We start from the raw sequence: 16,428 nt of genomic DNA, 5'->3' as shown, positions 1-16,428 counted from the left end.
TTCCATTTGCGGCCCATGGTTGTCATATCACACTATTCACAATATCCACCCCCTGCCTGATCTCTCTTCAATGTGTTCGTATATCCCTCGACTTACAGTACCCATGCCTTCTCCTTCTCCCTCCTTGTGGCTTTTTCCCCACAGACATACACAGGAAACTTTACTTGGCCTTCCTACCCACAACCCTGCCCGACTTTTTTTTTTTTTTTTTTTTTTTTGAGACAAGTCTCACTCTTGCCTAGGCTGGAGTGCAGTGGCATGATTATAGCTCACTGCAGCCTCAATCTCCTGGGCTCAGGTGATCCTTCTGCTTCAGCTTTCCCAGGCATACACCACCATGCCAGGCTAATTTTTAAGTTTTTGTAGAGATGGGGACTTGTGAGGTTGCCCAGACTGGTCTCAAACTTCTGGCCTCACGTGATCTTCCCACGTTGGCCTCCTAAATTGCTGGAATTACAGACATGAGGCATCGCTCCTGACCTCTTCCTGCCTTCTTATCTGAGTATCTTCTTCCCCAACAAAGCATTCTCAGACCCTTTAGTCTTATTTAGTTTCCCCTTCACTGTGTTCTTATTGCACCCCAGGGATTGAAAGCATAGATACAGTTCAGATCACAAAGGGTCTAGTAAGCCATGCCAAGTGGTTTAGAAGATGACAGGAACCTATTCCATTGAAATTAGCTTCACTTATCTGTGTTGCCCCATTGGACTGTGAGCTCTCTGAGTGAAAGGACTGGGTATTTCGTTTCTGTTTCCTGGAGGCTGCAACATTGTTTGGCAGAAAATAGGAATGCTTTGTATTTTCTAATGAATAAATGGATGGATTCAAATGGAGAGTGTGAGTTTTAAACTATCACAACAGGTGACCTTCCGCTCTTTGCTCTTATAACTTATCTTATATAACAACCTTATAGCTTATCTAACCCTTCACCTTTGCCCATCACTGAAAACATTAACGTACTCTGTTGTTGGATTGTCTTTTAGAATAAAATCACAAAACAGACATAAAGTGGTGCAGTCAGAAAATAATCAAATGTTAATTTGTAAGTGGAGAAAGGTGCTATAAAGATAAGAATAGCATGTCGTGATGGAGAATAAAAGGACAGACCTTCTTAGATAAAGTTATAAGGGAGAACCAGAAAACTCTAATTTTTCAAACACTTGGATATTGAACTCACAGGGAGCTCACAAATTTGCAAATACTAGGCAAACTAAATAGAATTATGCTGCAGATTTGTGTGGCTTGCCTATCAGTTTTGAATTCTTTTATTTACCTTGTAAAATATGCTTGCTTTATATTGGCATTGTAATATTAATTGACTTTAGTCTGTTCTTAGAGTACTCAGTACTTTTTAGATTTTTAAAACCAATTTTAGTAATAAGACATAGCTATGTATTATATAGCTAAATGAAATTATGCTTAATTATTTTAAAAATTATGATAGGAAAAATAATTTTGTTATTGGTAATCTGAAACTTTCTTTCCATATCTTAACCCTTTTATCTCTGTCGAACAGTTTTTTATGACCTTTGAAATCTTAGAGCTCCATATAACAAAATATGACAAAATGGGTTGTGCCCTAGACACAGTTCTGTGGACCATATGAAGGAGCCTGAGAAATAGGCCCCATTTGTCTGGTATAACAGGAGAAAGAGGTTGTGATTTAAAGCTGAAAGACCTGACTATATCTTCTGCCTCTGTGACTTACCATGTTTGCAATTTCATAAAAGTTACATTTCTTTTTACCTCTTATATAGAGCAGTTATGTGGAAGATTAAATGAAATGGTGAATATGATCATATTGATAGCAAAGCACTTTGAAAATGTAAGATGCTGTAGAAGTAATCTTTCTGTTTATTTATCAAAATCAGAGCCCCATAAGTGTCCTATGTTTAATGAGCTTAATTATTAGTTCCTTTGGTTGTTGGTATCCATAGATATTAACTGATATTATTGAAATTATGAATATAATAAGAAAATAGATTTCAGGTGCTATGGATTTACTGGTTTATTGTTACAATACCAAAATTTATAATTATGTATTATTGTTTTTTAATGGGTGTGGTAGGCTGAATAATGGACCCCCAAAGATGTTCACATCCTAATCCCTGGAACTTATGGAATGAATGGCACATTACCTGGCAAAAGAAACTTTGTAATTGTGATCATGTGATCTTCATATGAGATGATCCTGGATTATCTAGGTGGGCCCGGTGCAATAAGAGGGAAGCAAGAGGAATCAGAGAGTCAGAGAAGATGTGACTGGGGAGGCAAGAGGTTGGAGAGAAGCAAGGAAGGGGCTGCAAGCTAAGGAAGGTAGGCAGACCCTAGAAGCTGAGAGAGGCAAAGACATGGATTCTCCTCTAGAGTCTAGAGTCTCTGGAAGGAATGGAGCCCTCCCAACATCTTTATTTTATTTTATTCATTTTTAGAAATAGATTTAGAGGGTACAGGAGCAGCTTTGTTCCATGGATATATTGCATAGTGGTGAAGTCTGGGTTTTAGGGTAACCAGCACCTGAATAGTGCACAATTGTACAAATTAAGTATTTATCATCTGTCACCCCTCTTCCACCCTTTAGAGTCTCCAATGTCCATTATTCCACACTATGTCCATGTGTACACATTAATTTAACTCCCACGTATAAGTGAGAACATGTGGTACTTCAGATTCTGAGTTATTTCACTTAAGATTAATGGCCTCTAGTTCCATCCATTATTCTGCAGAAGATATGATTTTATTCTTTTTTTATGACTGAGTAGTATTCCATGGTGTATGTGTGTGTGTGTGTGTGTGTGTGTGTATACACTTATATATATATATAGTTTCATATATATGTAGTTTCACTTATATATATATATATATGCAGTTTCACTTATATACACACACACACCATGGAATACTACTCAGTCATAAAAAAGAATTATATATACGTATGTCACAGTTTCTTTATACAATCATTTGTGATGGATACTGGATACTTAGGTTAATGGACACTTAGGTTGATTCCTCATCTTTGCTATTGTTAATAGTGCTGCAATAAACATACGAGTGCAGGTATCTTTTTAATATAGTGATTTCTTTTCCTGTAGGTAGATACCCAGTAGTGAGATTGCTGGGTCAAATGATAGTACAATTTTTAGTTCTTTGAGAAATCTCTATACTGTTTTCCATAGATGTTGTACTAATTTACATTCACACCAACAGTGTACAAGCATTCCCTTTGCTCCACATTCTTGCTAATACCTGTTGTTTTTTTGACTTTTTAATAATAGCCATTCTGACTGCCCTAAGATGGTGTCTCATGGTGGTTTTTGTTTGCATTTCTCTGATGATGAGTGATGTTGAGCATTTTTTTATATGCTTCTTGGCCATTTGTATGTCTTTTGAAAAATGTCTGCTCCTTTGCCCACTTTTTAATGGGGTTATTTATCGTTGTCATATTGTTCAACATCTTGATTTTAAACTTCTGAAACCTACAACTTTAAGAGAGTACATTTCTGTTGTTTTAAGCCACTAAAATTGTGATCATTTGTTACAACGGCAATAGGAAACTAGTACAATGTGGATTGACTAAACATTAATAACTATAATTTCTTTGAATTATAAGAAATTAAATTCTAGCTTTGTCCAATAGTCTTCAAAAGAAATGGTGGTGAAATTAAATTCTAGCTTTGACCAATAGTCTTCAAAAGAAATGGTAGTGAAATTAAATTCTAGCTTTGACCAATAGTCTTCAAAAGAAATGGTGGTGAAATTAAATTCTAACTTTGACCAATAGTCTTCAAAAGAAATGGGGGTTTATTATTGATCATATGATTATACATGTGTGTGTATATATGTATATACACACGCACATATATACACACACATACACACACAAACACATATGTGTATATATAGATCCCATAGTAAGATACCCCAACAAGTAACACATGAAGCCTTTCTTGGTGATTCCTCAAGGCCAAGTCCTTTGTCATGTCCTTTTCCTAGGGAAGGCAGGGCAGGAGGGCACAGCTAGCTGCACAGGGACCTCTTTATTCTTGATGGTTTCACTCTCATCTTCCATTTTTGATGCTCTGGTGAACCAGATTCTTCTGTGAAGTAACAGTTAGAACCATGACTCTGAAATACAGGCTTAAAGACATTAAGAGGGGGCAGTTCCCTGGACCCCTCTGCAGGACCTGTGACGAGTGGGAGGGATGGCTGGTTTTCCTTGGCCAAGTTCAAACCCATTGTGGGAGGGGGAGCACATGGGGGAGCAGGTGCTGGGGCAGGGGTGAGCGCTTTTGGGCTCCAGCCCTATGGTAGCGTCTGGGGGTGTGTTACAATTAATACTCTTTCAGCAGTTGCTGTCCATAGATAGCTAAATATCAACCAGCTCAGTGGAGAGTCAGGGTGACAGCCTTTTACACCCTGCCTTCTTGGTACCCAGGTCCTTGTCTGGCATCCAGGAAGAATCAGGTCCCAGAGACTTGAAGGATGGTGAGTGCAGAGGTTTTACTGAGTGATGGAAGTGGCCGTCAGTGGCATGGGGAGCTGGAAAGTGGATGGAGTGGGAAGATAATCTTCCCCTGGCCGGCCCAAACTCCTTTCCGAGTGTCCAGCTGCCTCTTTGATGTTCAGGTGCTGCTTCTCTCCTTCTCTGCTGTGCTGCTCTGCCCTTCTGCAAGTGGAGTTTAAGGGTTTTTATGGGTACAGGATGGGTGCGGGGGGAGGGGGCGTGGTGGGCCAGGGTGGTTTTGGTAAAAGCAACATTCAAATGGGAAAACAGGGATAACTGTTCTCATTTAAGGTCATGGTTTCCAGGCTTGAGAGTAGGGCCTTTGCTGGGAAACCACCCTCTTCTATCCAGTATTTCCCTGTCTCCTGTCCATATCAACATGATAGTCCCAGAAAGATGTTAAGTAGCTTGCTTTCCTTTAAAATCTTTGTATAGCTTCTAAGACTATATAAATTGTGTGATGAATTCATTGCTAATTTGAAAAATGTTTGACTTCTGCTGCCTTACATATCTTTATTTTATTAAAGTGTAATGTTTTATTAAATGCTTTTCAAGAAAAGTTTGATTTTGTAGTACTTTGGATTTTTAAATTTAGATAAAGAAAAATTTTGCTTTTGAGCATTTAGTTCCTGTGGACATTCTATGTATGCAGTGAAAACACTGGTATTGACAGCATTAAAATATGTGGTTCCTTATTTATAGAAACAGATATTTGAATTTATGTTTCACTTATATTTTATACTTTAAGGCAATAAAAATCTAAGATTAGGTTATAGAAGGATGTCAAATTAACCTGGAAAATGACATCATTATGATTTCATGATTCCTTACTCAAGAAGTAGATTTTTTGTTTAGGGAGTCGAACTGACCTAAACTTAAGCAGAGTCATTGAAGTCCAAGAATTATGAAAGTAAGATTTGATAGCTATCTTCAGCTCAGTCCATCCCCCCTCATCTCAATCAGCGATCGGAAGTCTTAATTCATTACCTTCTGTGGTCATTTTAGGTCATTTGAGCAAGGGAGCCACATTACTCATCGAATTTGAGTTTGCTATGGTGGAGGGGGTGGGAGGCCAGAGACAGGTCCTGGTGGATGTGGTCTGCCAGGTGAGCTCAGAGGCAAGAGCTGAATAGGGTCTGTGTGTATATAAGGAGGCTGACATCCATGTCCTTCGCCTTCTTAGTTCCTTGGAGATTTTCTTGGAGTCGTCAAATACTCAGGTACTTTTTTTTAATTAACGAAAATTTCAAATGTATACAAACTCAGGATAACTGGATAATGACCCCACATCCCCATTGCCCAGCTCCTGGCATTATCTAGCTCTTGTCCTACTTGCTTCATCTGTTTTCTCTTTCCTATTTTTATCTCAAGTGTTTTAAAGCCAATCTTTCACATCATTGCACTTTATCCCTCATTCTTTAATAGGCATCCCTAAAATGTGGTTGCTGGATTTCAACTCTCCCTCTTTTCCATCTTCTCTGATGCTGCTTGGATATGCAGAATCTGTAACAGGGAAAGGTTTACTGAACTGAACATGGTTATGCAGTTCAGTACTGTACAATGAAGGAATAATATTTTTAATTTTTCTTGCTCTCTTATGCTGTTACTTTTGTGTTAACTCCTCGTATAAGAAATGTGTTACTTGTGGACAACTCATTTAGTGTCTGCATTTGTTTCTTCTTTTCAATAGGTTGTAATAAAATTAGCTCATACTTAATTTGCATGGATATTTGAAGGATCCATGATATAATGCCTCTTTTTTTTTCTTTTGCCATAAGTCAGTAGTCAACAGAATAACAGCATTTCAGGTTAAGAAGAGACCTTATGCTGGTGCAATATGGAGAAAGACACAGTCTTGGCAAAGGCGTTCCACTCTTGTCCAGAGGTCTTTATCTTTTCTCTGATTCATTGATTTCTCAGAATAATTATGTAATATATTTACAGAAATTTTCCATTAGAGTTTGTTTTTTAGTACTTGTATTTTTTTTGTAGAATCTCGTCACAGTGAGTTTTATTTCATATCTATGCTCCAGAATTCTCTGTTGATTATGTGTGTCATTGTATAGGTAATTCCTTGATGTGTAGCTTGGTTTTTGAAATAAATATTACATCCAGAAGATACACAGCTTGTTAGAGAGATACATCAGCAGCCTTGGTGCTAATTTTTTCAAGTTCATGACAAATGCCACCCTCTTTATTTTGAATATCTTCAGGAATGTTTCAAAGTTTGATACCTTCGAAATACCTCACTGATACCCTAAGATCTGTAAGTTGTTATTCTGCTGAAATCTGAAATAACCAGTTAGAATGATGTCAGTCAGCCAGAACTGAAAGTGTAAAGCGACTCTCAAAGATCTTTGACTGTCAGTAGAGAGAGAAGGTGTGCATCTGTTTATAAATCTAAACATGGTTCTAAGCAGACATCTGAAAAGATTTTTAGGTAATTCTGAAAGGGAATAGGGAAGACCTTAGTTGAACTAGCACACAATTTGATTTAGGATTCTGTTTACATAGTGCACTGCCTGCAGAGCAGAATTTCTTTATAAGTTTCAGCTGTAGATTAATAATAATGTGTGTGAATTGCCTGTCTAGCTTAGTCCTATTATTATTCCATTATATCTTTATAACTTATTTTACATCATTTTAGATGTTATGAAATTTGTGTTCTGGGATTCCGTGGAACTAATATTGTTCAAGAATTTTTGAGCACTTAATGCAGATTCCACAGTGTTCACATCTATAAAATGAACATGTATAGTATTGCACCAGCATGATAAGGTCTCTTCTTACTCTAAAATGCTGTTATTCTGTTGGTTAAAATGACACTAGCTGTTGAAAATTCCGATGGCACTTTCTTTGGTCATGGTGCCAGAATTACATTTGTTGTGACATTTTACTTCACTTAGTCTTCCATTAAAATTCAAGCACCCTTGGGAGAAAATATGCATTAAACCTTTATCATCTATTAACACCTCGGGAAAATTGCTTTTTAGGTTAGTTGTCATATTAGAAAACAGATGGGACTTGAGACAACTGGATCATAAAATGGAGAAGCATTGACCACAGAAAAACAAAGGAATTGGAAGAGACTTTGTGACTTGCAACTCAAAATGCCTCCAGGGACCACTGGGTCATATAAGAGTATGCAGTGGTCAACAGAAGAAAATAGGCCACACTGTTTGTACTTGTACTTCTCTAATTATGGTGAATTTTAGCCTGTTTTTTAAAAAAAATTTTTTTAATAAAACAACAATTCAGGGTTTAAACAGAATGGACAAAAAAAAAAAATCAGAAATCATAATTTTGTGGCCTCTGTTATATTACATGGGATGCCATAAATGAAAGACTATTTCAGACTGATCCCCCAAAAGGAACACTATTGAGGGCAGATGAAAACACTGGGAATTTTGGGAGCAGAAGGATACTAGAAAGAAAGAGATCCATAAAGATTAAGAGCACTTTCTTGACATTACTTATACCAGACTCCGCCTTTACAAAAAGGCAAATTGGATACCTTCACTCCCCTTCATGGTTGATAAACAGGGGAGTACATCAGTATCACCTGTGTAGCTTTGCCAACCTACATCTAAGACTATCCACACCCGCCGGGCGTGGTGGCTCACGCCTGTAATCCCAACACTTTCGGAGGCTTAGGCGGGCGGATCACGATGTCAGGAGTTCAAGACCAGCCTGGCCAACATGGTGAAACCCCGTCTCTACTAAAAATACAAAAATTAGCTGGGCATGGTGGTGCGTGACTGTAATCCCAGCTACTCTGGAGGCTGAGACAGGAGAATTGCTTGAACTGGGACCCAGGAGGCAGAGCTTGCAGTGAGCCAAGATCTTGCCACTGCACTCCAGCCTGGGTGACAGAGCAAGACCCTATCTCAAAAAAACAAAAACAAAAACAAAACCAAAGAACTCTTCACAACCTCACCACAAACCAAGATTTAGATTCAGCAAGTCTGCTTTGGAGCTTGGTTGGGTAATTTGGAAAAAAAAAAACCCTCATTTTGGTTCAAGTGTACATGTGCAATTGCAGAACTGTGCTCTTGGAAGTAGAGGTTTCCAGTTTACTGTTTGAAATATAAGAGTATCTCTGCTCTCAAAATAATTGCTTCAGGGCTGGGCACGCGGTGGCTCACACCTGTAATCCTAGCACTTTGGGAAGCCAACGTGGGAGGATTGCTTGAGCTCAGTAGTTTGAGACCAGCCTGGGCAACATGGTGAAACCCCGTCTCTACTAAAATACAAAAAATTAGCCAGGCATGGCGGTGCACCCCTGTAGTCCCAGCTACTCGGGAGGCTGAGGCAGGAACATTGCTTGAACCTGGGAGGTGGAGGTTGCAGTGAGCTGAGATTGCGCCACTGCACTCCAGCCTGGGCAACAGAGCGAGACTCCATCTCTAAATAATAATAATAATTTCTTCAGATGCACAACTACATTGCAGTTTGGCACATTTAAGTTTCCAAAGTGAATTATTTTATTCCATAAAAGACTATAAAAAAGCAACATACATAATTAAAGAGTTGGAAGTAGATTTCATGAGGAAAGATGGAATGGATGAACAGACAGGCAGATGTACCCCAGAATCTGATGTGGGACTGGTGGTTATAGTTTGAAAAAATTACTGAAGTAAGTTCAGATATGTCTGAAAAAAATGATTGGTAAATAAGATGGTGGTAGGAGAGGCAGTTAGAGTGGGGTTGAGGTAAGCACAAGGACGCGGAGACATTTTAGGATAGGTGAGCTTCAGCTCTTCCAGGAAAAGTAAAACGTCTTCTAGTTCCAGAAACGTCCTGGACCTGTCCTCCCCACCAGGCCTGGTTTTCGCTGGTGAATAACCGCCCCCCCCCAAGTATGGTAGAGGGATTTCGTTCTATCCTTCCATCTCCCCTGTCCTACTCACTTGTAGGACATCTTCTTCTCAAAATAAGGACATAATAATACATTTTGGAGTTTGCTCCTCCCCGGGTATCTTCCCAATAAAGATTTCGATGAGAAGCTGCTGCAGTGTAATGCATTTCAGCTGGGGATAACCAGAGCCTGTTGGTCAACAGTTGCATCTATCCCATCCTTTCCTAGGAAGGTCTGGGATGAGGAAGAATTTAAATAAAAGGTGGGAGGGGACTAGAGCATTGAAGGACTGCCGAGGGATTACCCCAGGAAGGAAAAGGTCCATCTGGGAGGCGTTAGCCGGTTTGTTGGTAAGCCAGGCTCGTCTAGTAAGCCCAGACAACTCTGGGCTGCTCACTGAGGTATTTGTGGCACTGTGGCCACAAAGCCAGTGTGATTTCTTTTTCATACTGACTTCTTATAATGTCACTTTATAATCAGTAGATTTCTTAATCACAAGGGCTATAAATCAAAATAACTTTCCAACTTTTTTTGCCTCTGGAAAACTTAACTGTATTAAATGTGTTATGATCTTTCCTTGCTTATAACTGTTCACTTTAAAACAAGTTTTTATTGAAAAGGAGAAATTGCAAATGTGTACATTTTACTTTATTAGTACATAAGCACACATGATTTATATTGCTGAAATCATTTAGAATTGAGGCATTTGTGTAATTCCAAATATGCAAAGAAAAATTAGAAGCTATTCTTTATCCTTCTTTCTCCCCTTTTTCTTGAATTTACAATGACTTTACAAGACATTTAATGTAAAGGCACTAAAGACAGTTAAAACCATTAGTCATTATGCTTTACTTAGAATTCAGCAAAGAACAAAGTTAAAGAACAAAATAGCAAGCCTGGTTTATTTGTCTGAATAATGCTTGTCTCATGATACTTATCTCATATAAGGGAAGGAGAGGGAATCCTTAGAGTTACATCATACAAGGTAGCAAAAAATAAATACAATAAATGCTAGAGACAATATTTATTCAGAAAACATCAGCGAGTCCAATGAAACTTGGAGACTCTGAAATGCTGTGCCAGTCATTAGAGAGCCAGGAGTGTATTATGATTTAATGGTACCTCTCTGCTGCATCTCATGAGCTGTCCTAGAAAAACGTTTTGAAGCAATAAAGCATCCATTTGGCTCTTAAGTAATGAGAGGCATTGTTCTTTGCATTAACTATTTATTCAGGAAGAGAAGTGACCAACTGTTAATAAGCTTTATCCAAAGAGGGTCGTGGAAAACAAGAAAATGCAAAAGTGAGGTTCTCTTCAATTTCATATGCAATTAACAAATATCCAGAGCTGACTGATTGGTGCTCCTCTTCCATGTGACTTTTGGCTGGCTGTATTTAAGGGTGAGTGCCTGTTAGATGTATTTAAAGCTTCTGGGTTTAAGGAAGGACTCTGTAGCCTGAACCCATGACAAATGAGAGACGGCAATGACTCGTGAGTAGCTAAGACTGGATTGATCTCTCTATTGTTTTGAATAATGGACTTATTTTCTAAGATGAATAGTAACGACTTAGGCTTACTAGTTTACTCCTTTTGGGAAGGATTCATTTTTTCTTTTTGTTTGTTTTAGAAGATTATTGCTTTTTCATTATTTGTGAAATCTGCTCAATAATCCGATGTAACGTTTAGACTTATCACTTGATCAAGAGGCTTTTAACTTGAGAAAAATTCTTATTTGCTATATAAATAGATATGTGCTTTATTCTTTGGAAATAGTTTCCAGGTAGGAATGCAATGTTTTTCTCTTGTTCTGCAAGTAAATAAATGATCTCTTCTTGACAGTGAATGTGTAGAATTTAGTAACTTCAAGATTACAGCCAGAATATTGTATTCACAAATAAATAGGGGCTTCTTTCAAGTCATTTCAGAATCTTACTTTGAAGCACTTTGATCCTATGACAGTGTGAAGTTTTCATTCCACTTGCTTTAAGGTCCTTAATGTAATTAAGTTGACTTTTTAATGACATGAAAAAAGATAAAAATCGCAATTCTTTTCTTCCCTAGAGCCAACAAAAGGATGTTTATGTTAATTCTTTGTCCCTGCTCTCACTAAATACTAGTACAGTGGAGTTCTACACAATGGGGGAAGAATCTTCATAAATCATTAAAATAGACAGTGGAAGTGATATGTAAACTCAATATTATTTAAATATTAACAGAATATTGTTGATACCATAATAAATCAATTAGGTAGCCGAGCGCAGTGGCTCACAGCTGTAATCCCAGCACTTTGGGAGGCCGAGGTGGGCAGATCATGAGGTCAAGAGATCCAGACCATTCTGGCCAACATGGTGAAACCCTGCCTCTACTAAAAAAAAAAAAAAATTAAGAAATCATTTAATATTGTATTCCTTTGATTTTTAATTTAGAAATATTTTCCATACTGAAAACTAAAATAATTGAGAAATCGTTTAATATTACATTTCTTTGATTTTTAATTTAAAAATATTTTCCATATTGAAAACTATGTATTCCTGCTAAGCTTACTATGAATTATTTTGAAGTATATTTAAAATCAGTTTGCAAGATATATTTCATGGAATAAGAATGCATTGTGTCTTTGGGTTTATAGCCTTAGAAAAAAGGGCTAAAGAGCCCAAGTAAGTAGCAAAAGGGTCAAAGATAGAAAAACTCCTTAGGCTTTTTCTTTCCTAGACAACATTATTTTTATCATACAGAGGACAAAAACATAAGAAATAAAGACTCAGGTTAGAAATGGAATTACCTCAGAAGATGTTAGGTTTTGCAACAATCTTTCTGTTTGGGTGTTAACAATCATTAGATTGAATTATCCCTTTCAGATCATCACTCCATTCAGAAGGCTAATGCTGTGTGCTGAGAACAGAAAGGAGATGGAGGATTGGATCAGCTCCCTGAAGTCTGTACAGACCAGAGAACCCTACGAGGTAAAATAGCATCTTTACTTTCGTCTCGTGTTCTTAGGAAATAAATGTTAACCAAAGGGCTAGAGCTCTACTGTGCAAACATAAGTATGTGTACACTCATTCAGCAACTTGTTTAAACCAGATTTTGAAATTCTTATCTTAAAGCAAAGGGCTTTGGTTTTAAAAATGATGGATTTGAAAATTTGACCATGACTATATGCATTCCAAACAGTTCAGCATCTGTAGCCTTGTTCACTGGCTTGGCAAATCTGTCCTCACATCTCTTTTCTAGGTGGCCCAGTTTAATGTGGAACATTTCTCAGGGATGCACAACTGGTACGCCTGCTCCCACGCCCGACCCACCTTCTGTAACGTGTGCAGAGAGAGTCTTTCTGGAGTCACCTCCCATGGGCTGTCCTGCGAAGGTACTGTAGCACCTAGCATGTGTTTTCTACCATACTGTAGACATGCCGCCACTGGTTTCACTGTAGCTTTAAATTGAGCTTGCCACACATAGGACTAGCTTGGGAAATATTTTTGCTCAGGAAAAAAATAACATAGTCATTTAAAGGAAACATAAATCAAAATACAGCATTTCACCCCCAAGAAACTAGGAACTACTGTCTAAAAAAAAAAAAAAAAAAATCTTTGGACCTTGTGTAATCATTTTGGTATTCTTTATTCTGGTTGATTATGGAGAGCAAAAGTTTTTGTGAGGACAGTATATACTCTTTGGCAGAATTTCTGATTGTTAATTATATTGGACTGTTTTAAATATTATTTTCTTTCCTTTTGTTTGTTTCATCTAAATAGGTATCATCCTTTCTAATTTCCTTAAAATTTTCTGAAAATAAGGCCTATGCTGTTGTTGTTTTGTTTGTTTTGAGAAAGGGTCTCACCCTGTCACCCAGCCTGGAATGCAGTGACATGATCAAGTCTCTGTGCAGCCTCAGCCTCCTGGGCTCAAACGATCCTCCTACCTCAGTCTCCCTAGTAGCTGGGACTACAGTCAAGCACCATCACAACCTGGCTAATCTTTTTTTTTTTTTTTTTTTTTTAAGTTTCTAGCGACGGGGGTCTCACTATGTTGCCTAGGCTGGTCTTAAACTCCTGGGCTCAAGCAGTCCTCCTGCATTGGCCTCCCAAAGTGCTGGATTAGAAGCATGAGCAGATTTATGAGTTATTTTCAGTGTGAGAGCAGTGACCACCAAAAGCAAATACATTAATAATCGCCCACAGAAAATTCATAATTTCTTTAGAGTTATTTTATTTCATACTTCAGTGATTACGCTATTGTATACTACTTTTTGAACTATATATGATAATAGTAATACCAGCATTTTTTCTCTAATCCAAAAATTTCTTAAGTAATTTGGAATATCACTTATTTATAATTAAGTAATAAAGTAGTAATAGAGTCACAGCCTTAATTGATTTTAAACTATAAAATCTGTGATATATCATTGTTTCAACTATTTAATATGATACAGCATAGCGGTTAAGAATAGAGCTCTTCAGTCAAACCCTCTTCACTTCCACCATTACAAACTATAACCAGGAGAAGTTGTTTAACTCACTTAGGCTTTCTTCTCCTCATCGATAAGATGGGGATAATAGTCATTTATGCCTCATAGAATCACTATAAAAACTAAATGAGAGAATACATACAATAAAACTACTTTTCTAGTTCAATAAATTGCAAGAAGTTTGTAACTGTTTTGTAAAAAACTTATTCCAAATTTGCGTCATGGGCTTGATGCATTAAAATTCATGAAGGAGAAAATTTGGAGAAGGCATTAAAGCTTTCTTTTTTGACTTAAAGAATGATCGCAAAAGAGATCTGATTGGCGTTTATTATGACTTTAGTAATCTAAAAGGGTTCACATAGAGCTGAATAACTCCTACCAGATCTGTAATATTATATGGTATTATTTTAAAGATTTTACTAAAATCTTTATTCCAAAAATGCTAAAAAGACACCACATCTGAAACAGTCTGTGGTACCCTTCTGGTTTGAGGGTTATACATTATTAAATATATGTATTTAAAAATTGAGTCAATAGTGGAATGACTGAATTTTTTCTAAGCATTTTAAAAGAAAAATGAAAATTACATTATTTGGTGAGAATAAGAAACTTAAAAGTCTTTATATTTGTTATATTCGGCTGGGCGCGGTGGCTCATGCCTGTAATCCCAGCACTTCGGGAGGCCGAGGCGGGTGGATCACCTGGGGTTGGGAGTTCGAGACCAGCCTGAACAACGTGGAGAAACCCCGTGTCTACTAAAAATATACAATTAGCCAGGTGTGGTGGCACATGCCTGTAATCCCAGCTACATGGGAGACTGAGGCAGGAGAATTGCCTGAACTCAGGAGTTGAAAGTTGCAGTGAGTGGAGATTGCGCCATTGCACTCCAGCCTGGGCAACACGAGTGAAGCTCTATCTCCAAAAAACCAAAACAAAACAAATAAATTTGTTATATTCTTCTATAAATAATATAATTTTCAAGACTTTTTAAAAAGTCTCAATTATCGGATTAAACCATTTTTTAATGAAAATTATATATTAGTATTCATTTCCTTTGTTGGTAAAAATTTTTAAATCTGCAGTGTCTTGCCTATTAGTATTTTCAGAACCATAGCAGAAGATTTTAAAAATCCCAAGGGTTTAATAAATATTAAAAAGTTGCCTTTTTATATTTTATGAGAATATGGTTATTCTGGATATTTTCATCATAATCAAAGTCATACTTACACTTTTGAAAACCCCCTAAAATCTGAATAAGCAGCTTGCTTGATAAAACTGAAAACATTAGATACAGAGGCTTTAAATATTGTAAGAGATGCAAATATTATGATATGTTCCACAGTGAATATGAATAACTTTGTATTAGCATAGAATTCAGCTTCCAATCTGTGAAGCCTTCACTACATTTACTAGCCTTTCTACCCTCATTTCCACAATAAAATGAAGCCATACTGATTGGTTTCCTAGTTGTATATTGAACAACTAAAGTTATTATTTTAAAGCTTTGCATATATAAAATATTATATGAATGAAAAATAGCAGACAGAAAAATAGAATTTAATAATCCCCTAAGTCAATTAAGAATATTAATTGTAATTTCAGGGCATAATTGTCCATTACAATTATTTAAACAGTAATTTAACCAAAAAAGATAAATTAAAAAAAATCAATAGCATCAAATATGTCATCATGGGTACTTATGAATTTTGATCTTAAATGATTATTTTTTTTCTTTTTTGCAATGGGGGGACTCATTTTGTTGCTCAGGCTGGAGTGCAGTGGCACAATCACGGCTCATTGCAGCCTTAATTGCCCAGGCTCAAGCAATTCTCCCACCTTGGCCTCCCGAGTAGCTGGCACCACAGGCATGCACCACCCATGCCTGGCTAATTTTTTTTATTTATTACTTGTAGAGACTAGGTCTCACTATCTTGCCCAGGCTAGTCTCAAACTCTTGGGCTCAAGCTATCCTCCCCACTTGGCCTTCCAAAATGCGGGGATTACCACCACACTTAACTGATTTTTAACACTTACAGAGATTTAGTATAGTAAATACTGAATATTGTAATAAAAAATCATAATCTTATTACGTCTGCATTTTTTTTTTTTTTTTTTTTTGAGATGGAGTCTTGCTCCGTTGCCAGGCTGGAGTGCAGTGCCGCGATCTCAGCTCACTGCAACCTCTGCCTTATGGGTTCAAGTGATTCTCATGCCTCGGCCTCCCAAATAGCTGGGACTACAGGTGTGCTCCCACCACGCCCAGCTAATTTCTGTATTTTTAGTAGAGATGAGGTTTCACCGTGTTGGCCAGGATGGTCTCAAACTCCTGACCTCAGGTGATCTGCTCGCCTTGGCCTCCCAAAGTGCTGGAATTACAGGCATGAGTCACCACCTATTTTTTAAGTTCTCTCATTTTAAACAATAAGTTTACAGGTCAGGGGAAGGTGCTTTAACTTGTTTGGAGAAATGTGTTAACTAACAAAATTTGGGTGCATGCTGATCACTTTCATTTCTTAGTTACCATAATTACAGTCTGATTTGTTTTATTATTAGTATTATGTTATATTAAGCAACTTGGTAATTTTCAAGGCTCATTAC

At 37.3% G+C, this 16,428-nt stretch overlaps 1 protein-coding gene across 7 annotated transcripts in view; it reads left to right on the top strand.

Annotated features, from left to right (window-relative positions):
* The window catches only part of DGKH (diacylglycerol kinase eta), a 222,378-nt gene that overhangs the window by 120,508 nt on the left and 85,442 nt on the right, over positions 1 to 16,428 (top strand). For 4 of the 7 annotated variants that reach the window (XM_033234140.1, XM_033234136.1, XM_033234141.1 and 1 more), the window contains 2 exons: positions 12,221 to 12,325; positions 12,597 to 12,729. In XM_033234140.1, the coding sequence (XP_033090031.1) occupies positions 12,221 to 12,325; positions 12,597 to 12,729 (238 nt within the window). Of the gene's footprint in view, positions 1 to 2,062; positions 2,317 to 10,596; positions 10,763 to 12,220; positions 12,326 to 12,596; positions 12,730 to 16,428 lie in introns of those variants that run through there. The other 3 variants (XM_033234142.1, XM_033234146.1, XM_033234150.1) reach the window with 3 other exon arrangements.

The sequence above is a fragment of the Trachypithecus francoisi genome, unplaced genomic scaffold, assembly GCF_009764315.1.
Source record: "Trachypithecus francoisi isolate TF-2019V2 unplaced genomic scaffold, Tfra_2.0 Contig01461, whole genome shotgun sequence".
NCBI classification, from domain to species: domain Eukaryota; kingdom Metazoa; phylum Chordata; class Mammalia; order Primates; family Cercopithecidae; genus Trachypithecus; species Trachypithecus francoisi.
The sequence above is the reverse complement of the archived record's forward strand: the minus strand, read 5'-3'. Positions and strand labels throughout refer to the sequence as shown.